The 24,485-nt window shown below is 36.1% G+C and overlaps 1 protein-coding gene across 1 annotated transcript; it reads left to right on the top strand.

Annotated features, from left to right (window-relative positions):
• Positions 1 to 3,259: 3,259 nt before the first annotated feature.
• Positions 3,260 to 21,592, top strand: LOC124402932 (semaphorin-4E-like). The gene is made up of 16 exons (XM_046876378.1): positions 3,260 to 3,304; positions 3,492 to 3,544; positions 7,720 to 7,882; positions 9,751 to 9,896; positions 12,390 to 12,452; positions 14,000 to 14,098; positions 14,227 to 14,326; positions 15,102 to 15,206; positions 15,324 to 15,475; positions 15,912 to 16,084; positions 16,635 to 16,788; positions 17,152 to 17,374; positions 17,494 to 17,609; positions 18,881 to 19,050; positions 20,523 to 20,575; positions 20,761 to 21,592. Exons 3-16 carry the CDS (start codon positions 7,744 to 7,746, stop codon positions 21,234 to 21,236), a joined length of 2,169 nt encoding a protein of 722 aa, XP_046732334.1. The 5' UTR covers positions 3,260 to 3,304; positions 3,492 to 3,544; positions 7,720 to 7,743; the 3' UTR covers positions 21,237 to 21,592.
• Positions 21,593 to 24,485: the final 2,893 nt, after the last annotated feature.

Genomic DNA, 24,485 nt, shown 5'->3' with positions numbered 1-24,485 from the left:
TTCTGTGAACAGACCTCTAAGTGAAGACAAGAAAAAATGTTTAGAAAATATTTTTTTATTATCACAAAAATAAAAGAAAGGCAAACACGGAAAATGCTCATTTGGGAAAGATCACTTACAAAAATATACACTCAGTACAGGGTCCAATATTCTCATCTGCTCACCCATTTCTTCTCATAAGACCTTGTGCTAAGGTGAAGATTAATTACACATCACAGAATGCCTTAAAATCCACATGGTAATTTATACCTAAGATGGTTCCATAACTTTGTCCACGTCTTCAATTGTAAGCCCCAGCCCCTCATCTCCTGAAGCGATAACGCTTGAAATTGAGCTGGAGCATGCAATTGGCGAAGCCGTGGCAAAGAGAGTATTCTCATTCGCGGTTGACGATCTTAAATGCTATGTCCTCATACGGTGGCATGGCATGAAAATGTAAGATGCCAGAGTCCTTGCTGTTAGGGCCGGCTCTAGGAAGTACTGAGGTGTGAAGGGCTTGTCAATCAGGTCTGGAGAGAAGATGTTAAACTTCTGTACAATTTTGGGTGGTGGGTTGTCAAAGTTGTAGTGCATCTGGTTGTACTTGTTCCACTCGAACCCTGTGTGCACGCAATTGCGTGTTTGTGTGGGCGGTACTTGTCTGCCCACATGCACATTTTCCCAGTCAGGGGCATCTCGTTGCACTCCATGCCCTTTTTTGCACGCCACACAAACGCATTCTTCTCTGTATCAGATCATTCTCAGTAAGCACAGTCTCCATTTGTCTACTTTTTTTGTCCTTTACACACCTTCTCCTTCACCTCCCTCCTTCTCTACAGATACAATGGCCTTAGTCTCTCTTTTGTTGCAAAACCATGAACCTCTCTCACAGCACAATGAAAGGACACCGTTTAGAATCCACAACCTGGGCATCTGGGCATTAAGAAAAAATTTTAACTGGGAATCTTATTCTTAGGAATCTTTTTGGAAAGACCAGGAATATTCATCCAGACTAAAGTTTTCAATAACTGAACTTTTTTGATTAACTGAGAAGATTTATAATCTGCATATTGGAAAACACATACAATCTTGTTTGAGTTTATATTACTGGCTTGTTTTAAAATGAAATGATTGAGTTTATCTGTTTAAGGTTTTGCTTATCTACATATAATAATGCTCCTGTTGCTTATTTGTCTCTCCACACTGGAACGAGATGAACTTCTGCTCGCCTTGTGTTCTCGATATTCCTTCCTTTCGCGTTTCTTCTTGTGTTTCAATTTACTGCGGTAGTCAAACAATGATTTAAACAGAAAGGGAAGAGATTGTATTACTTTTAATAAATAACAGACAGTGAGACATTGACCAAAGTAAGCTTAAATGATTTTCCACAGTTGAATACATGTCCCTATGTTTTTCCTTTCACTTTCTCATCCAAAAGCAATTTCCATCCAAATGCAATTGTAACTTTTTTTATAACAGCTGCAAACAATAATTCCACCCCGTTTCTCCATCTTCTCTCCAATAAACACATCTTATCATTCTACCAAGAACCAAGAACACATAATGATCAGCCAATCAGAACACAGAGAATGTTAGCAAGCTCCAGAACTCCAGTGTTTGCTACAATTGCTATAAAGTGCTGGAAAAATAATATTATATATTTTATATAATTAAATATTTTACTTTTATTAATATGTTCAGGGCTCACAAGTTTAAAAAAAGTTTAGAATGAGATTACATATGTGAGAGGAGGAGCCACTCAAATATTTGCCGAAGATTTTGCTAGCAGTTTAATTTTACCTATTGCTCACAATTGACCAGCACAAATAGAAAATCCTAACAATTGGTAAATCCAATAAAAGACAAGCAAATTCATTGCAATAAAATAAATATTTTTAAATTTAGAAAAATACAAATGTATAAAATAAACGGGCCTAAACAAGTTAACTAAACAGCAGATCTCAATGTACATACTACACACATACAGTAGGATTACAGAACTTGCACTGAATGTGCATGTCAAGCTGTGTGCGTGTGTGTGTGTGTGAGAGAAAGAGAGAGAGAGAGAGAGAGAGAGAGAGAGAGAGAGAGAGAGAGAGAGAGAGAGTACACATTTCTGCTGATGAATGGTGTTTTGTATTGTAAGTGTTTGTTGCACATTTTGATGCCTTGGTGATGGGGTATAGGGCACCCACTTAAAGCACAGTGGCTCAAGGTCAGCCATCTTCAGGGTCATGATGGATGAGAGCATTCCATCAGCTTTTCTCCTACGAAAAAGATAAAGCAGTTAGAAGTAGGAACAGGTAATACGTTAATAAGATAAAAAGAAGAATATTTTTCTTTCATGGGTTTAAAATAGTATAATTAACAACTGAGAATAACCACAAGTGCTAACATGAATAGCTCTCTTTAAATAGATCCCATCGCATCAGTAACTATATAAAAAGTCTCTTTTATATATTATGGATAATGTGGTCAGTGGAGTATGTTTCTCTGCCTATGTAACCAGTGTTGAAATGCTAATAAGTTTCTTTATAATTATTGTGTGAATATTTTGTTGGAAAGTCAATAAATTCTCGTTCAGATTGTTTTTATAAGTTTTATATGTTAGATATTTTATTTATGCTGTGGTGGGAAATATGTTCCTGTCTATGAGACCCATTGCTGACGTCACTGTGCTAGCTGAAGGCAAAACAAAAGGAAAATTGGACACATTATTTTGTTAAGAATTTCTCCTTAGTACTCTGTTACATTTAAGGGAGAAATTATTTGCAAAATAATGTCCAATACTTTTAAAATTATGTGTATTTGGAATATGTTTCCAAGAAAAGCAAAGAAGCATTTTTCCCCTTTTTTTCGTCCCCTTGTATCTTTATTAATATTTTGTGGTTATGTTAAATTTGTATATTATTTATATTTATGTTTAAATTTCGCTGTCATCTTGTTTGAATTAATAAAAAAAAAAAAAGGAAAACTGGAGGCAGCCAATACAAACCAGCACAGACTCGCATACAAACGGAACGCAAATATCATGTTGCTTTGTTGTTGGGTGCCAAAATCAATGAAGCACAGGACTAAATTTGAAAATTTGTATCACATATCTGCTGCCGCTGCCATTCAAAAATAAATAAATAAATAAATCATTAAATAATTAAATAAATAAATAAATAAATAAATAAATAAATAAATAAATAAATAAATAAATAAATCTGCCTTCACTTAAGCCCCGCCCACAACGAAACGTCACAGTCACTTACTGAAAATAGTTTATTACACTATACATTATTATACAGTTCTCAGTATCCACTATTTAAGCTGAGAGAAGGTATGCACAAACATCTTGTAAAAAAGAAATGTAAAAGATTACTTTATGCAGCTGTAATGACGTTTTTAAACATGTTAATATTCTATTAATGAAGTGAGAACACATAAAAGGTAGTTTTTAGTTAGTTTTATGTTGAGCACATGCTATAGTTTGGTTATTTTAAGCACGTGATTGTGTTTACTAACAGGAAGCGCAGAGAACTGCATGATTTAATTTAGTCATCGTTGCTGATTTATACAGGTATGTTCCATCCGGTGTCTGTTCATTACATGGTTTATTACACTATACTTTATTATACACTTCTCAGTATGCACTGAGTATGACCGAGCAACAAAAATCTTGTTAAAAAAAATGTAAAACATCACTTTATCCAGTATATTGATTGTACTGATTGCACAATCTGATGGCAAATGTAACGTTTATGTGGGGAGTTTTCATGCTTTTGATTTCATTTTGCATTTTATTTTTGGAATTCGTAGTAAATGTCAAACATTTTATTTTTGCATAAATCTGCACTGTTTGAGCTGACAGAAGGTGCTAACATCATGCCTGAGTAGCAGATTCAGACACATTCAGGATTTAATTTTGTTTTATGCTGCTGATTTATACTGAATATATACTAAGAACGAGTTTTTACTAGGCAGCTTTCAGCAGGATCACATTTTCATTTGGAAACAACTAATTCTGATTGGCTGCTAGGTGGCATTTAACTCTGTAAAACTCGAGACAGATATGAACTCGGTAGAGAATTTCCCCCTACAGGGGAAAAAAGATGATTAGTCACACCATAAAGTTATGGGAAAGAGTAGTGGAAGCCAGGCTGAGAGAAGAGGTGACCATCTGTTAGCAATAGTATGGTTTCATGCCGAGGAATAGCATTACGGACACATTATTTGCTTTTAGAATGTTAATGGAGAAGTATAGAGAGCCTGAAATGATGGAGATATGTGCTGGAGAGAAGGGGAATGAAAGTCAGTAGGAGTACATGTGTGTGAATGAGAGGGAGGGCAGTGGAGTGGTGCTTTGCAGGAAGAAGAGGTGGAGAAGGTGGAGGAGTTCAGGTACCTAGGATCAACAGTGCAAGGTAATGGAGAGTGTGTTAGAGAAGTGAAGAAAAGAGTGGAGGCAGGGTGGAGTGGGCCGTCTGGAAGGAGGGACAGTGGAAGGCCAAGGAGGAGTTTATGGATGTGGTGAGGGATGACATGCAGGTAGTTGGTTTGGAAGAGGCAGATGTAGAGGACAGGGTGTAAGAAGAAGACTTTATATAGTTTTCTTCTGAATGCATCTGCGTGTGTTTTACATTTAAATGAAGTGCAAACAACTTCACAAGAAGAAGGAAGTGACCATGTGCTTTGCAGATGCTACAAACAGTTTGCATTAACTAGCTTGATTAGTAAGTTATAAGTTATTAAGGCTCTTTACACGCAATATGCGTCACTTGTGGATGCTTATCAAGCCTTTATCTTATTGTCAGGATCTGGGAGCATTCCTGTGACTGTGCTTCTTTTTTTCCGCCACATGATGCCGCCAGTAGGCCCACATTACCTATTCCTTATACCCCACTCCCTAATCTGGCCGTAATGTTCCCACGTTTGTTCAATTGGAGAGATGAATATTCCGAATTAGTTTTTCGGATTCAAATCCTTATGAATCACTCAGTAAACGGATCCCAGTCTCACGTGTTCCTTGAGTTACTTGAGTCAGTAGGGATTCTGTCTGTTTTTGCCATGGAATTCCACTAGAGGGCACTCACCGAATGCTTAGAATTCACCAGACTCATGAATCCCACTCACAAGTCCCTCAGATACGCGCCAGGAATACGACGTGGATCAGCCAGGTGGAAGCCAGGGGGATCAACCAGGTGGATCAGCCAGGTGGATCAGCCAGGACACGTCTAGGACCATAAAACAGTCCACTGTGTCCACTGTTTTCTGATCAACTCAATCAGCTACTTGTTGCTGCAGTAACTTGCTAACAACATCTTAGAACAACTAAATAGTGTAATTTACAATTTTATTTATATATGTTGTTGTAGCAAGATAGCTAATGACTCAAGTGAGACAAGTAAATGAAGAGAAGGATTCCTAAATCCTGAGTGATATAAAGGATCAGGTTATTTAACCCGGATGTATCCGGATTTGCTCACTGTTCCTTACTTGGACCACTTTTGAAAGATACAGACCACTGCAGACTAGGAACACCCCACAAGAACTGCAGTTGTGGAGATGCTCTGACCCAGTCGTTTAGCCATCACAATTTGGCCCCTGTCAAACTCGCTCAAATCCTTACGGCTGCCTATTTTCCCTGCTTTAAATGCATCAACTATAAGGACAAAATATTAACTTTGCTGCCTATAATATCCCACCCACTAACCAGTGCCATGATGAAGAGATAATCAGTATTATTCACTCACCAATCATAATGTTATAAGGTCATAATTTATGCCTGGTCGTTGTATGATTAGATTCTCCTGCTCTGTTCTGAAGTTGTTACTTTGTTTTACTGTGTGTTTGAGTTTGTTTTGCTTGTACTGGATATTGTGTTAAGTTCAAGAGACCTTGTTTAAGTTTGTTCCCTGGGTTGCCAGAACATCTCTGAACATCTTTAAAACATGTACTTATTTTTGCTCAGCTGTTTTTTTTTTTTTTTGTGTGTGTTTGTTTGTTTGTGTTCGGACCCTTAATATAGAGACCCTTGCATTTATCAATTCTGAACTTTGTGGGCATGTGGGTTCTAACACTTCCCTGTTACTGACCACTAGTGTGTCGCTTTCCACTACTGGCAGCCGGGATCAAGCCTTGGTCGTGTCATTAACCAAACAGTTATGGTTTGGTGTGATATGGCCAGATGCAAAGTACTATTAATAACTTTTTTTTCAGATAACAGTGGTTATATTATATAATATAATAATTGGATTATTATTTCTATACCAAGGCTTGAATTAAAAAATAGTATTAAATCACTTATAAATACTTAAAAACATAATATTTCAGGAGAATATAATTTGAAATATAAATATAAGAAACATTAAAAAATAATGTGTGTATTGTGATATGTATTAAAACATTTTTACACACACATACACACACACACACACACACACATATATATATGTATGTGTATATATATATATATATATATATATATACATACACATATATACACATATATATGTGTGTGTGTGTGTGTGTGTGTGTAAAAATGTTTTAATGTGTGTGTGTGTGTGTGTGTGTATATATATATACATATATATACAGTGGAACCCGGTTATCTCGCCCTCGGTTACCTCGACAACCCTATTAAACTTTTTCTAAGCATTTTTTATTGGTTATGTCGACTTTTTTTTATGTCGCCGAACACTGATATCTCGAGCAGGAGGGGGGAAAAATTTGCCATTTAACGTCGGTTATCTCGGTGCAGCCGCAGAAGAACTCGCAAAAGTGGCGGAAAAATCAAGGCTTACAGATGCTACAGGTGTTGTATTGTATACTGGTGAATCTCTGCTGTTAGTTAGTGCACATATGCCTTTTGTTGTTAAATGTTATGCGATGAACGGGAGGCGAAAATAGAAGCGCGGCGCTGAACAGCACACGGGAGAACGTGGGATGAGCAAAATTATAGAATGAACACCGGCAGGATCGGGGGGGAATCCGCGATGCGCTTTGGGAGGAAAAGCACAGCCGTTGAGAGAGTGCCTGTGGGAAGGCACGTACTGGGATACGCATGCGCGATAACAACCAACATATACCAACAATAACGGACGGTGAGAGTGTGGAAGTTTAAAAAGGAGCTGGTGATGATGATAAACGAGCACCATATGTGCGCGATTGAAGCCGAGAGCTTCAGAGAAAGCGTCCGGCACCTGACACGCTGAAGGGGCGAAGGGGCGTGGCAGGTGGATTCCTGACAGATAAACATGTACTGTATGTATTTTTATAGCATGCCTTCATCAAACAAATCGCGGCAACGCTGTTGTATAAAACCCCCTTTCAAAAACACGTGCATGCACATTCTCATTTATTAACGCACATCATGTACATAAAGAAATTTCAAGCACGTTAATATATTGCCGCCATTTTGATTTTTGTTTATCTCGATCATCGGTTACCTCGATGCTTTTTGGCGACCCCCTAGGACATCGACATAACGGGTTCCACTGTATATATATATATATATATATATATATATATATATATATATATATATATATATATATATATATATATATATATATAAAGGTCTAATCTGGTTAAATATTTGTTAGAATTTGTGCTTCATGTTAGGAAAAAGAGCATTGTTTGACATATTTCACAATAAATCGTTACAATTAGTTTACATTTATTATTTTATTTGTCATATAAGTAAATTAATGTCATTTTAAGTCAGATGGTAAATTATTCCAGTATTTGTTACAGTGTGACTGTTTGAGAGGCTGAAAAATGACCTTGTGCTGTAGCAGAAGATCTAAGGACATGCTGTTTCTCCTTATCATCCTGTCTTTCTGGGGTCCAGCTGTATTTACTTCAGCCCAGAATTTACCTTTATTCAGCACCCCACGGAAAACAGTTCCCCTAAGCAGTAAGTGTTCTATCTATCTATCTATCTATCTATCTATCTATCTATCTATCTATCTATCTATCTATCTATCTATCTATCTATCTATCTAAGGGCTGTCAATCAATTTAAATATTTGATAGCGATTATTCGCATGATTATCATCATATTCTTGTAAATGTTTTAAAGTAATTATTGTGTTTAAAATGACGAAAACCATCGGGACACCAAACGGAACTTTTTCTATGTTTCCACACGGACAGTTTTAATTGCCGAATGTGTGCATCATGGTGTTTTTTGGTGCTTGATTTGAGAATTGACACGTCAGTAAAACAGAAGTTTAGTGATTGAAAATTTGTTTTTGCTGAAGTTTATTATTATTTTTTATGTCTGAATGGAGAAAGAACGGTGTGCATAAATGTGTGTTGCATTGAAGGGTGGAATTTTGCTTCTTCTAGATTTATATATACTTTTATTAATCGCGTATTAATTAAATTAGTGCCATTAAAATTACTTTGCGCTACTGTGTTTCGTAGCTTGTTAATTTTGACACCTATATGTATTAGGAGTGTAACAGCACAGAAAATTCATGGTTCGGTACAGTTCTGGTACAGTTGGGGGAAGAAATACTAAACATAAAATCGCTTGTCGTTTTTTTTTATTAACACAATTTATATAATTAGCATTTGTGATCATCAACATTTGTACAGGTTTTATTTTAAACAATTCTAAATTAAATTCCTGCTAATTTAAATAACAAAATTATATATATATATATATATATATATATATATATATATATATATATATATATATATATATATATATATATATATAATTTTTTTGTTTGTTTGGTTTTTTTTGTAATACACTTTTATATTGATAAAATTGAGTAATCAGTTAAAGTGGCACAAATTAAATTGAATAAATAAAATTTAATTAAATTTTAAAAAAGTAAGTTAAATAGTTTACATTTGTTACCCTATTTGGGTATTACAGATGAATATGTGTGTGTTTTAAATTTAATACTTAATTTTCTAAAGATATGATCTACTTAACTGTTCTTCTTCATTCCTTCAGTCACTTACTCCCTCAATATGCGGAATTGTCAGGATTTTCTCCTTTTAAGAGGAATTCTTGAAGGTGGACATAAAACACTAATGAATTCTTAGCGCTAGAGTTAGCTTCTAGCCAGTTCCTGGCACTATAGATTCATTAGCGTTTTCATACATGTGCAAAACAAATCTTTTTTTTGGAGGGAGTAGACACAGTGATACTTCACTAACTCTAGTTTACTATTTTTTTATAACCCTGGCATTGTTGTGCATGTTTTCAAGTTAAATAATAATTAAAAAATGCACTCAACTATTAACTATGTTCCACACTTAAAAAGGATTGCATTGTACTGAACCAAAAGCCCTGCACTGAAAAATTGCCAGATCGACTGACCTTGTGCCCCTTTTCAACCACTTACATTATAACCAAGAAAATCTAGAAAATCAAAAAAAAAAATTAATCAATAAACAAAAAATAAATGTTCTAAACCGTACATTTAATGTGCCATTAAATATCTATATTTTAGTTTTTAACTCTTTGACCACATTTTTCCGTGTCCCAGTCTGCTAGCGATCTCCTTGCATACGCAATGGCTTAAGACAAGCCACTTTTGACTACAAATGTCTTTATAGGTGCAATAAGGTAAAATGATCGAAATGACATTTTAAAATAAAATAAACACGAATAATATTAAGAAAATATTTACAAGCATTCATTTCGCTCTACTTCTACTCTTCTTTAATTCTTAGTACTCTTCTGTTCTTTGTTACAAGTAGCACGCTCCAATTAGCTACTTCACTACACAAGTGACTTAAACAGTTTTCTGCTGTTGCTAGGAAATGGAGGATACATTTTTCAGGAGGAAGGAGTGTGGAACTACTCCACCATGCTCCTCATGGAAGACATGGGTGTGCTCATCCTCGGGGCTCGAGAGACCATCTTTGCCCTGGACCTCGCCAACATTACCCACAAGAAGGATATGGTTAGGAAAATAGATTTTTTTTTTATTTATTCAAAATGCTCAGGAAACATTTATTTTGAACTGTTTATTAATAGTTTTTAAATCTCTTAATAGCACCTGCATCAAAAGGTCTTCCAACTCATGTCTAAAGCCTTCTATATGCTCCACAAATATATGCTTTGAAGTGACGCTTACTACTTTATATATCAAACTGTATTTACTTTATGTAACACTGTATTTTATAAATACTGTATTTTATATATATAATGACATCATGGAGCTGCTGGATATTAGACACTTGAGAAATACACACTTTTGAGATAATTGAGATACTATATATATATATATATATATATATATATATATATATATATATATATATATATATATATATATATATATATATACTTGCAATTAGAAATATTCAACCCCCTCATCTCAATAGACAATACAGTGATGTTGATGAAAGATAGTGAAAATAAATGAAAAAAAAAACTTGTGAAATAACAAACAATATTTATTGATACATATTTAAGTTATTTTGACAACAGAAGTTGACTTAACTTTAAAGCTCTAATGAAAATTGTAAGTCCTGTAACACATGAGCATGTGCAGTATTATTCAACCCCCAGCTTCAGTACCTTGTGGAGCACCCTTTAGTTTTTATAACTTCTAACAAGCATTTTCGAAAAGTGCTGACAAGCTTCTTACACCTCTTGATTGGAATCTTTGCCCATTCTTCACGTGCAAAAGCCTCTAACTCAGTGATGTTTGATGGCTTCCGTGCTGCAACTGCCTTCTTCAAATACCACCAAAGATTTTCAATTGGATTTAAATCTGGTGACTGAGAAGGACACTCCAGGACACTCCAGCATCTTTTCCCCATCCAAGCTTTGGTTGATTTGGAGGTGTGCTTTGGATCATTGTCTTGCTGAAAGATCCAATGATCACCAAGGTTTAATTTGTCAACAGAAGGCATCACGTTCTTCTTCAAAATTACCTGGTATTTCTGGGAATCCATGATGCCAGGTACACAATCAAGATTGCCAGTTCCTGCCGCAGAAAAACAGCCCCACATTATTATTGACCCACCTCCATGCTTGACCGTGGGGATGGTATTCTTCTGGTCATAAGCCTGACCTTTTGCACGCCAGACATACCGCTGGTCCATATGTCCAAAAAGTTCCAGTTTGGTCTCATCAGTCCATAGAACGGTCACCCAGAACTCTGTAGTTTTATCCAGATTCCTCCTGGCATACTCTAGTCAACTCCTGATGGTCCTTGAGGTCAAGAGTGGAGTGCGTCTTGGAGTCCGGCAATGAAGTCCTTGATTATTTAGTGCACGTCTATAGTTGCCACTAAAGCACTTGTACCAGCCTTCATCATGTCATCCTGTAGCTGTCTTGCACTCACACGGGGGTTTTCTTAGCTGTCCTGACTAAGTTGCTAAGGGCCCTTGATGAATTGGTTGTGAGCTTTCTTCCACGGCCAGGCAGGTTTGCAGCTGTTCCATAAGTTTTAAACTTCCTTATAATGCTCCCAATGATGTCTCTTGGAATGGAAAATCTTTTGAAAATCTTCTTATACTTAAGGCCCTTCAGATGTGATACAATAATCTCCTCTCTCAGCTTTTGTGGAACCTCCTTTGTCTTTTCCATGATTGCAACTCACCTTGAACACCTTCATGGTCGGGGTTTATATATGCATCACAGCTGAAGCAAATGAAGGATCATTATAGAGTTCCCAAAGGCTTAATGATGTTTCAGCTTCACTTCAGGCCATAAAAACTGTCAGAAATCAAGCATCAATATTATTTAGGGGTTAAATAATTGTGACATGGCGATCTTAACAAAATATACTGTTACACACAAATACTACATCATACATTTTCTGTGTTGATTTTATGTATCACTAAACTCATTAAGAAGCCATCCAAAGCAGAATCCTGCACTTTGAAAAGATTTTTATATATATATACTTGCAATCAGAAATATTCTATATATATATATATATATATATATATATATATATATATATATATATATATATATATATATATATATATATATGTGCTTGTTGAGGAGTGCATTTGGGGATTTATTCTTTGACCAAATTCACACATGCTGAGTTGTTTCTTTCTGTAAAAGAATATTAATAAATTGTAGATGGCAAGTTGACACCCATGCATAAATGAAATCTATATAAAATATAATACAATATTATTTTGCCTTTTTTTTGGTAAAAAAAAAAAAAATTACACACATTAAGATCATTAGTGGAGATATAAGCATCTAGCATATATAATTTATTTAAATTTGTATAATAATTAAATGATATATGCATAAATTACATATACAAACATTAAAAACAAGCATTTAAACATAGTCAAGCCGCAGTAAATCACGTTTGAAAACAGATATGTTGTAGTGTTGTAGTAGACAATTTAAATATTTTACTGTATTTAAACCTATATCAGTGGAGATAGAAATAGTCTTTTTTATTTTTTTGTTTTAGGTAAAGTGGGAGGTGACTCCAGATATGCGGGAATCTTGTTCACAGAAAGGGAGAGTTTTTCAGGTGAGATTTCTTTTTGTGTTTTTGGTTCCATCAGTGGTTTTGGTTAGATAGAATGGTTACATTATGCATGTTCACTCACATATGTTTTTATCAAAGCTGAGTAAAATGGAATTTAGTGACTTGACTGCCAAATTTGGCACAAATTATTGTCCAGAGTAACTTAAATTTTACACAAAACAATCTCAACACTTACACAGAATGATGTGAAAAACTAAACACTGAATGGACAAAAGTTAGGGTTAGGATCGATTCAAACTAAGCACTTCTACTTACTAAAATTTAGTCAATTTTTATTCTTTCTTTATATATGTAAAAATGTACAGTGCATTTATGTAATTCGGCAGACCCCTTATCCAGAGCAACTTGAATGTGTCTCATTTTAGCAGCTATTGGTTTAAGTGTTTGCGAGTAACTTTTATCTCAGGTGCTGACACAGAGACTTATGTGGAAGATATTGCTTCTCAGTGATAACTCATTTTCCAAAAATAAGATTTGACATTGATGATTATAGACAAGTACATTTTTGAGATTAGAAATTTAGAAAGAGGCATCTTTTCAGTGAACCCAAAATAAATAATTAAATGTGATTTCCCCCTTTTCCTTTTTCACTTTCAAATTTTACCATATCAAGGAATTTCCAAGACCACCACAGACATACACCGATCAGGCATAGATCATGCATTCAATATGACATTATGACATTATGACCAGTGAAGTGAATAACACTATTTATCTCTTCATGGCACCGGTTAGTAGGAGGGATATATTGGGAAACACGTGAAAATGTTGCCCAAAGTTTGTGTAAGATGCAGGAAAAATGGGCAAGCGTAAGGATGTGAGCGAGTTTGACAAGGGCCAAATTGTTATGATCAGACGACTGATTTAGTGCATCTCCAAAACTGCAGCTCTGGTTGGGTGTTCCCTTATTAATGCACGTGGCTGATTCAGGAAGGCTGGCCCATGTGGTCCGATCCTACAGACAAGCTCCTGTAGCTCAAATTGCTAAAGAAGTTATGCTGTTAATGCTTGACAGGTCAGGTCTGTTTTGGCAGCAAAAGGGGACCAACACAATATTAGGCAGGTGACATTGGCATTGTTTTGCCTGATCGGTGGTCATAAAGTTATGCCTGGTCAGTGTATAAATATATGGAAACTCTCAAATGTGCATAACAAATCCAACATTTCCTAATTACCTACAGTCTAATAACTACAAGTTTTCTACAACCTTAAGGCCACATTTCTTTCTAACCTGGTTACCGTCGTACACTTTGTGCAGTAAATATGAAATACCATCTGGAGATACTCTAATACTAGCAAGTACTCTGTGTCAAACAAATTAGGAACACATAAAGCCCATGAATCACATAAAGCCCTGATGTGCAACTGGTCTTTGCTGAGTCCTACTCACGCCCGCTCACGTTATTACACATTATTCTTCTGCCTTGTGTTGTTCTTTGAACCGATGTGAAATATAAAGTTTTTGTTTTCTGAAAGTCTAGATTATTATAATTCACTAAACTTTATATGTAATTGGGTTTTTTTTTCAGATTGACTGTTGGAACTACATCCGGATCCTTCATAAGTGGACAGATGGAATGATGTATGTGTGCGGTACCAATGCTTTCAGTCCAGCCTGTACAAATATGGTGAGCAAAAGTATTATGATATTATTGTAGACAGCAGCTTTGTGTTTCAAGCTTTGTGAATGTTTTGCTGCATTTGGCCACTTATGTAATTATGTTTTTATAGCCTGTCCTGTGTTTTGTCTTTCCAGTCTTATACAGGAGGCAAGCTCAATCTGAAAAATGAAACACATGATGGGAAGGGAAGGTGTCCATATGATCCCTTCCAGAGATATGCCTCTGAACTTATTGGTAGGTGCCCCATTTATCTTAAGTGTAACTGCTTACATTACAACATTAAACTACATGCCCCATTTTAACAAAAAAGGTTTGTATAGTGTAAATAAAGAATCTAATGATTTGCAAATCGCCTAAATGTATATTTTAAAACAGAAAAATTAAACAGATGGAGAAACATTTTGCAACTAATTAAGTTAATTGTATAAATTGTATAAATAGGCAAAGACTCTCAGAAGTCAAGATGGGCAAAGCTTCACCAATCAGTGGTGGTCCACTACAAATTGTGGAACAATTTCAAAATAATGTTCCTCAACATGAAATTGCAAAACTGTTGAATATCTCAAAATGTACAGTACATCATATCATCAAATATTTCAAAAAAGAATCTGAAGTAATTTGTGCACAAGGGGGTAATTTCTTAAAGGGACAGAACTCATTTGGGTGTGTGAGTCTTGCTGATTGGTAGGGGATCAAATACTTATTTTACTCAATCAAATACAAATTAATCTATTCATAATATTTCTGAATTTTTTTATATATTATCAAAAAAATGTTTCCCCCACTGTATTGATATCTGATATTTGCAAATCATTGCTTTCTGTTCTTATAAATACATTTTACAGAGTGTCTCAACATGTTTGCAATTAAGTTTGTATATTCATTATGAATATCCATGCACTTTGGTTACATGTGCTGTTAATATTATCTAATCTTATTCTTTTGATTGTTTTAAGTAACAAAATAATATCATAGTAAAGTTTTAGTAATGATTGCAATTCTGTTTTAGATGATGAGCTGTACTCTGCTACATCTATAAATTTTCTGGGCACAGACATGGCTATGACACAACATTCTGTTAAAATACGAACTGATCCCTATTCCTGGCTCATTGGTAAGAACATATATACACACACAGACACACAGTCAAATTGGTAAATGTAAAGAAGTCTTGTGAGATTCTTCTACAAAGCACCAAGTTTATTATCACTGATTATTTCTGTGATTTCAGATCCCACATTTATTGGCCTAAAGCATGTGACTAAAGGAATGGAAAATCCAGAGGGGGATGATGATGAGATTTACCTCTTCTTTAGTGAAACAGCTGTGGAGTATGACTCCTATGTTAAGTTGGATGTGTCAAGGGTTGCCCATGTCTGTAAGGTAGCCTTTCCTGCAACAGGATGTTTTTTGTTCAATATTACTGGGCTTTTCACGCAAATGATTATTGTTTCCTGTCACACAACAGCTTTTCTAACACTTTATTTCAATGAATTAACCAATATTTAAAATCATTCCTACTTCTATAACTATTCAAAGTAATATTTTTATTTTGAGACCATTATAAACCAGGTTAAGATTATGTGTTGTCTTGTTTTGAATTTAGATAATTATTTAATATATACTGTATTTTACTAACTGGCAGATACATCTGCTTCTTTTGAGAATGAAATAGTTAAAATTGAAAAAATTTATTCTGCCCTAGAACAATACTTTTCTATTTATATTTGTTTAAATGTGAAATACTGAATACATTTTGACTGTTATATTTGCTAACATGGAATTTTGCAGTAATGTTGCTATATTTTTCAATCTCTAGGGGGATGTGGGGGGACTGCGGACATTGCAAAAGAGGTGGACATCATTCCTAAAAGCTCAACTGGATTGTCCTGTCCTTCACAGCAAAGTGCCTTTAATTATAAAAGATGTATTCCTCTTCTGCCCAGGCAACTGGACTACCTGTGTGTTCTACGGAGTCTTTACTCCTCAGACGTGAGTACGGTTCAGTTCACACATGCCAAAAGGATTGCGCTGGACTACTGGTCAGAAGGTCATAATTTCAAATTCGAGAACTACAAAGTTGCGACTGCTGGGACCTTGAGCAAGACCCTTAACCCCTTAACTGCTCAATTATAAATTCTAAAATAAAATACATGTAATGGTGTCTGCTAAATGACATACACCAACCAGGAATAACTTCATGACCACCTGCCTAATATTGTCTTGGTCCCCCTTTTACTGCTAAAACAGTCCGGACAGGTCGAGTATTAAGAGCAATATGCTGAACCATATTGTCATCTTTGTATAATGTACTAGTACTAGTATATAATAAATTCTCTTAATATTCAGAATTATCTTGAATTTGTTCGCATCATTTAGGTAAGTTTAGATGATACATGGTTTATTTTTTTATGAATTATTTGAATGGCATATTGAAGAAATTCAACACAAAATAATTAAATATATTTACTGAATAAAATTATAAATAAATTTTGTTTTATTTAACTCCAATCATAATACACTGGCTTGATTCCACACACAGGGACATGTTGCAGTACTCTGCATTGTGCACCTACAGGATACATGACATCCAGAAATTGTTCTCTGAAGGCAAATTTAAAACTTTGTTCAATAACGATGACTTTTCAAAATATGTGACGTACAACAGAGAGGTGCCTGATCCCCGTCCCGGAGCTGTGAGTACAACAATAATCAATGATAATTTTCACGTTTACTACGGTAATAAAAAAGCACTTTAACTACATCTCGTTAATCTTCTACAGCTGACTGATATTTTAAGTGCTGAGCAGGTGTTGATTAATTTTTTGTAACAGTGCAGCTTGGCCAATAGTCTCAGTTACTAGAGTTGCTGCATTCATGATGTGATATTTCCTTAGTAATAATTTACACAGGGATTTGCATAGAATATGGCATTTGAATTCTTATAGTTCATGTCCAAATATTTCCTAAAAAAACTTGTGTTTGTACTGCCTTTCTTCATACTGCCTTTTTTCTCTCTCTCTCTCTCTCTCTCTCTCTCTCTCTCTCTTTCTATCTAGTGTATTAACAACGATGCAAGGCAGAAAGGGTTTTTCAAGTCCTCTGATCTGCCTGATAAAACCCTTATGTTTATCAAAAACAATAATCTAATGGATCAGGCAGTGAAGCCAGCTTCTGAGCAGCCCCTACTTTTGAAGAAAGGAGCTGCATTCACAAGTATAGTAGTGGCCAACACTACTGCTTTGGATGGGACCAGCCATCAGGTCATTTTTATTGGCACAGGTAATAATTTCATCTGGTGTTTACATCATTTATCAAGATTTATAAATTGCATGGGCTACAATAGTCTAAGCAAAACTCCAGTCATAAACATCCACAAATCAAATGTGTTTTTGTAACAGCAAGCGGTTCAGTGCTGAAAGCAGTCAACTATGATGGGGAGATGGTCATAATAGAGGAGGTGCAGCTCTTTAACCATAATGACCCAGTGAAGATACTGCGCCATTCCACCACCATGGTAAACCTCAAAACACTTACATTTGATGTTCCTTCCTGAAGCTACAGCAAATGTGTATAGGTTATAAATAGTTTTTCGCTTTTCAGGAACTGATCCTTTGTCAACCTGAGAATGGTTGAGTAACATATACTGTAAATATGTGAGCACCTTTGACTCATCCTGCTTTAATCCTGTAACAAACATCTTCATGACACTTAACTATTTTATTTATGTATCATGAACCATCAGGTTTTCACATCATTCTTTCACTCAGACTTCCCTTTAAAAACAAACTTGCATTTTTATGCTAACCATTTCTTGATAGCAACAGTGAGTGATCAGCAAGCCATATTAGAAGCATACCTGCACAACACAGGACAAAATATATCTGGTTATCTGCAAGCATGGAAGGGAAAGTTTATAGAACTGTAGTACAGTGGCATTAGATGGAGCTGCCAGGCAGGAGGAAAAGAGGAAGTCTAAGGAGTAGGTTTTTGCATGTGGTGAGAGAAGACACACAGATGGTTTGAAAGAGGCAGATGTACAGTAGAGGACAGATTTTTAACCCTGAAGGGAGCAGCCAAAAAGAAGAAGAAGAGTTTTGATCATTTCGAATTTATTTCAATCCAGTTTGCATAATCTTGACTTAGCTAAGGTATAACATAAAGATCTTATTGAGATGTTATAAGCTAGGCCATAACACTATGCTATGGAATATATAGAACTGCACTTTTTGTATATGTACATGTACCTCATTTATTTGTATCTCCTCTGTATTAGCTGCTTGTCATCAAGAGAAAACTAAAGCAAAATCTATACAAAATGTGTCTATTAAGAGAACTTTCATAATATTAGTGAAAAGCCAGTCAGAGACAGCCGTGAACTGTGCATCTGTTGTCTTTAGTGGAAGACTCTAATAGACTTTTTATTGCTCAATATTTTCCTCATGAACATCAAACTGATTAAGTGATTTAGTGCATTGAATATATAATGCACTAATCTGATTTAGTGCAATTCATGAGTGGTTTGCTCTTATTATTTTGCTAAACAATATAGAAATTTAGTTGTCCCACTAATAATCTAACATGCACATGTTTGTGTCATTAATCACATTAGTATAATGTAAAATAACTGCATATCATTAATTAATGACATTCTAATTGTGTTTTATCCCAGTGCTTATCTGATTTGAGTTATGATTGATTTTATTCTTCTTACATCAGCTTAAGATTAATTTTGATTCTGTTTTTACTTCATCCATATTTTCATAACTGGTGCATATATTTTCTCAGGGCCTGCTGTATGCTGGTTCAGAGGAGGCTGCGGCACAGATGCCGTTTTATGCATGTAGCAAGTACACCTCCTGTACTGACTGTGTGCTGGCCAGAGACCCCTACTGTGGCTGGGACCTTGTCTCTAAAAGCTGCATTGCTATAAGCAGCATTCATGCTGCTAAACACAGGTACTGAGCATACATTATTCATATAATGTAATGTAGTGTTGTGGGGAATAAGACATGATGTGGTGATATGCTGTAAAAAAAAAAAAACCATGACTGGGAACAAAGAAGTGGTGTGAAATGGTAACCTCAATTTTGCATTACTTGACATCATGGCTGTGTTGTGTTCACAGTCGTTTAGGAGCTACAGCTATACAACCAACTTAACTTTCTCTGCAAAATAAACATCCTACAGATGAAAATTGCATAAACACAGAACACATCACAATGTTTATTTTAGCAAATTATTGAAATGCCTTTTGCAAACTAATATTCATAACATTATATATAAAATCTATATCTATAAAAATTATCTTATATTATCTAAAAAAATATAATCTTAGAACATTGCTTCAGTATGGATTACAGCATGGATTGCACTGGATACAAAAGCATGTGTAAAAATTGCATGCTTCCTTGAACAATAACATCAAAAAAACAGAAACAGGAAGTGACTTCAGCGACCTCAGCATTTCAATACATCATTATCTCTGAAAGACAACACACTGACATTTCGACCAGTGAAGTGAAAAAACACTGATCTCTTTATCATTGAACCTGTTAATGGGTGGGATATATTATGTAGCAGGTAAACATTTTGTCCTCAATTTTGATGTGTTAGAAGCAGAAAAAATGGGCATGCGCAAGGAAACAAGTGTGTTTGACGAGGGCCATATTGTGATGCTAGACGATTGGGTCAGATCATTTCCAAAACTGCACCTCTGTAGTGGTCAGTATCTATCAAGAGTGGTACAAGGAAGGAACAGTGGTGACTCGTGATAGTGTCATTTGCGGACCAAGGCTCCTTGATGCATGTCGGGAGCGAAGGCTGGCCCGTGTGGTCCGACTAAAATAGTCAAGCTCCTGTAGCACAAATTGCAGGAGAAGTTAATGCTGTTAATGCTCAACAGGTCAGAAATGTTTTGGCAGCAAAAGGGGAACCAACACAATATTATGTAGGTGGTTATGATGTTATGCCTGATCAGTGTATAGTAGCTACATTTCAATTGTACATGTCAGCAGTTATAAACAGTCTTTTAATTGAAAAAAATTTAAAAAGTAAACAATTTATTTTTTACTCTACCGCTGACTCTGGACACTTCTTCCATCAATGTTAAAATAAAATCTGTCTTTAAAAACAGCATCACCACATCAGTTATTAGATGTTTCAACAGTATTTTATAATATAATAACAGTATGTATATAAACTTAAACCAACATATTGTCCACATTAATACAAATCTGTGACTAGAATTTCTGCCAGTTGCTCTTATAGAAAAGTAATTAATTAACAATTTTCTGAATAAAGAATTAATCCAGAATCAAGAGTTAAACAGAACTGTGGTCTTAAATATTATATTGACTGTACTAGATTTTATGTTTGAAGTGAGATTATAATTTTCTGTCATGTTTGTGGATTTTCTTTTCTCTTACAGTAAAGTGGTTCAAAGTCTGAAAGATGGAAATGCTACACGTTGTCCTGCAGTTGGTATGTCTACAGATGGAATTTTATATCCTATAGAACAGCTAGTATGGTTTAAGTCTATTGTGACTTTGTAATTAAAACTCTCAGTAAAAGAAAATGATACTCTCAAGGAGTAAACAAATTAATATATATGTGACAGAAAAGAAAATGATGATGACTCGATAAAGTTGTTTTCTTTTGTGTTACAGAGAGCACTAAGATCATTAAGATCTACCCGGGTCAAATGGTCAGTCTGCCATGCCAGCTGGGATCAAACCTGGCCAGAGTGCAGTGGCGTGTAAATGATCAACCAATTGAAAATGACAAAAAGTACAACTTCCAACATGGCAGCTTGCTCATCCTCAATGTCTCAGACACTGACAGCAGTAACTACACCTGCATCTCTGTAGAGTCCTCCAATGGTCAAGACTACGTCATCCAAACTACTACGTATGAGCTGGAGCTGGGAAAGATGAAGGAAAAGCTGAATAGTCTCTTTGCCCTGGTCATAATATTTACACTAATATTGCTGGCCCTTGTTATGTGGAACTTATACAAAGGGCATTTTGCTGTCCCTAAATGCTTCGCTAGAGCTCAAGATAGGCTGGAGAATATGTCCATATGTACCTTTTTTAGATGCAGTTCCCCCTCCGCCTCACCAGAGGGATCCATCACCAGAGATTGAACACTTTCAGAGCAACATTCTCTTTCAGCCCTCAGAGATTCTGGATCCAGCCAAGCCTCCCATCGAACCATGCACCCATAAGGATCACCTCAGTGGAAAATAGCCTTATCGGTGGCAGCTAAATCACACATTATACCACCTCTATTTCTCTTCGAGTGGAACTGTTTCATTTGGAGGAGCTCATTTTATTCGTTATATCCTCTCCAGCCAACAATGTAATGCTTGGATTTCAGGGCTCCAAAAGCATAAAACTCTGATTTCTTTGGTCCCATAAGGAATTACTTACAGTAGTCAGTAGTAGCATGTCGTACTCTGTGTGTATGTGTATGTGAAAAATAAAATTTTATTTTATTTCATTTCATTTGATTTAATTTAGTCTCCTAATTTTATCATGCAAAGCATGGACTGGCAGCAGGCTTTAGATAGATATTAAACTTTTAACCCTGGACAATTTTGGGTGATGGGTTGTCAAAGTTGTAGTGCGTCTAGTTGTACTTTTTCCACCCGAAGCCTGTGTGCGATTGAAGTAGAAGTTTGTGTGAGCGATTCTTGTCTGCCCACATGTAAACTTTTCCAGTCATGGGCATCTCTACATTAACCTGGGCCTCTTCACCCCCTTTGCCCTCTTTTGCATGGCCCACAAACGGATCGTCTGTGTGCTCGCTGGCATCACCTGAAAAACAAACTTCAATTACAGATTTCAAATTATATAGTTAAAGTGCCTCAGTAAAAACTTTAAGCAACATTTGGGAAATAATCGTAAAGAAAAGAGGAGACACACTTGTAACATTTAAGTCTAAGAATTGGAATTTCATGTGCAAAACTAACGAAGCACATCAGACACCAAACGCACATCTGCTGTACTGGTTCATAGAAATGAGGTGTCTGTGACATGACATGCATCTGACTAGTACATTGCTGAGTAAACAGAGCAGATGTTTTATGTACACTTGGATGCAAGTTGTGAGCATTAGAGGTCTTCCTCTAAAGGAGACTCAAGTCTCAATTATTTTGCGGCCACGACTCACACTTGAGTTAGGCACACATGTGCCTAACTCCCAAACATGCTATGCACAGAGGGGGACAATCTTTAGATAAAATTATAGACCCGCATGCACATGGGCGAGAGGGATCTTTTCTTTTCGCTTTGCCACTGGATGGGCTTGCAGTTGCCATAACATTGATGCAAAAACCCGGAGATTAACAGCACTTATTCATTATTACCCCACTTAACATGAGGGAATAATTGAGATCAGCTCATCCTTGAACAGTTAGTCGGCACTCATATGAGGATCTGCTGAGGATAGCTTTGAATAAGATATTCTTGGGGAAGAGAAGGAGAATGAAGTAAAGAACATATTTTGGTATTTAAATTGCCTCTTTGTACAATAATCTGTTAGGAAACATCAGCGGCCAATATTTGTTAAATGTTGGTGCCCCTGGTGCTGTGCACATTACCTTGAATGCTTTTGGGTTTGTTTTAGAGTACTTGAAGATTTACTCATTTAGATTACTGAATAACAATAGACAATATTATATCATACAGTATGATGATTATGATCATTCAGTCATCCTGCTTACAATTAAATCAAAGAGGCACGTGTAGGTCAGACAAATATAACATAACATTTACAATGAAATAACCACAAATGTCTTTTCTGAGCTCACATCATTATCAGTTTTATTCAACCCCCAAGTGACATTCAATCTTAGTACTTAGTACAACATCCTTTTACAGTTATAACAGCTTTTAAACGTGAAGCATAGCTTGACACAAGTGTCTTGCAGCGATCTACGGGTATCTTCGCCCATTCATCATGGGCAAAAGCCTCCAGTTCAGTCACATTCTTAGGCTTGCGCACTGCAACTGCTTTCTTTAAGTTCCACCAGAGGTTCTCAATCGGATTTAAGTCTGGTGACTGCGATGGCCACTTCAAAATGTTCCAGCCTTTAATCTGCAACCATGCTCTAGTGGACTTGGAGGTATGCTTGGGATCATTGTCCTGTTGAAAGGTCCAACGTCTTCCAAGCCTCAGGTTTGTGACGGACTGCATCACATTGTCATCCAATATCTCCTGGTACTGAAGAGAATTCATGGTACCTTGCACACGCTGAAGCTTCCCAGTACCTGCAGAAGCAAAACAGCCCCAAAGCATGATTGACCCCCCGCCATGCTTCACAGTAGGCAAGGTGTTCTTTTCTTCATAGGCCTTGTTCTTCCTCCTCCAAACATAGCGTTGATCCATGGGCCCAAACAGTTCTAATTTTGTTTCATCAGTCCACAGAACACTATCCCAAAACTTCTGTGGTTTGTCCACATGACTTTTGGCATACTGCAGTCGACTCTTCTTATTCTTTGGGGACAGCAAGGGGGTGCGCCTGGGAGTTCTGGCATGGAGGCCTTCATTACGCAGGGTGCGCCGTATTGTCTGAGCAGAAACTTCAGTACCCACATCTGACAAATCTTTTCTCAGTTCCTCAGCAGTCACACGGGGACTTTTCTCCACTCTACGCTTCAGGTAGCGCACAGCAGTCGAAGTCAGCATCTTCTTTCTGCCACGACCAGGTAGCGTTTCAACAGTGCCCTTTGCCTTGAATTTGCGAATGATGCTTCCTATGGTGTCTCTTGGTATGTTTAACATCTTTGCAATCTTCTTATAGCCATTGCCCTTCCTGTGAAGAGTAATCATCTGTTCTCTTGTCTTCCTGGACCATTCTCTTGACCTCACCATGTTTGTAACCACACCAGTAAATGTCTAGAAGGAGCTGAGTATCACAGTCATTTTAAAGCTGCCTAATTGGTGCTTATTAGGCTTTATTGCTGCTCCCTGATATCCACAGGTGTTTTCAATACCTGACTGAAAACACTTCATTGAACCTCTGTTTTTCAGAGTGGTAGTCTTTAAGGGGTTGAATAATTATGTCAATGAAGAATTCACAAAAGAAACATTTACTACTGTATTACAAAACTAATTGATGTCATTTTAGTTGCATATGGTTCTTTAAGAAGTCCTTGTAGGATTTCATTCTGAATACAATTACAAATGTACACTAAATTCCCTAAAACCATTTACAGCATTGGGGGTTGAATAATTTTGAACACAACTGTATAACAATATTATATCATAATGTGTGTTTGTGTTTGTTTGGACATTTAAAATAAAGACCAAAACATTTATCAATTCTGAGCATGCCTCAGCATGCGGGTTCTTTTTTTTTATAATATTTTTGAAGTGTTACATACAAAAA

The sequence above is a fragment of the Silurus meridionalis genome, chromosome 20 (genome assembly GCF_014805685.1).
Source record: "Silurus meridionalis isolate SWU-2019-XX chromosome 20, ASM1480568v1, whole genome shotgun sequence".
In the NCBI taxonomy this organism is placed as follows: Eukaryota; Metazoa; Chordata; class Actinopteri; order Siluriformes; family Siluridae; genus Silurus; species Silurus meridionalis.
This window is presented reverse-complemented; position numbering and strand designations above follow the sequence as displayed.

Coding starts and splice junctions, on each gene's coding strand:
- LOC124402932 (XM_046876378.1), top strand. CDS start 7,744: ATGACCTTGTGCTGTAGCAGAAGATCTAAGGACATGCTGTTTCTCCTT. Junction 7,883..9,750: donor GAAAACAGTTCCCCTAAGCA/GTAAGTGTTCTA, acceptor TGCTGTTGCTAG/GAAATGGAGGATACATTTTT. Junction 16,789..17,151: donor CTGATCCCCGTCCCGGAGCT/GTGAGTACAACA, acceptor CTTTCTATCTAG/TGTATTAACAACGATGCAAG.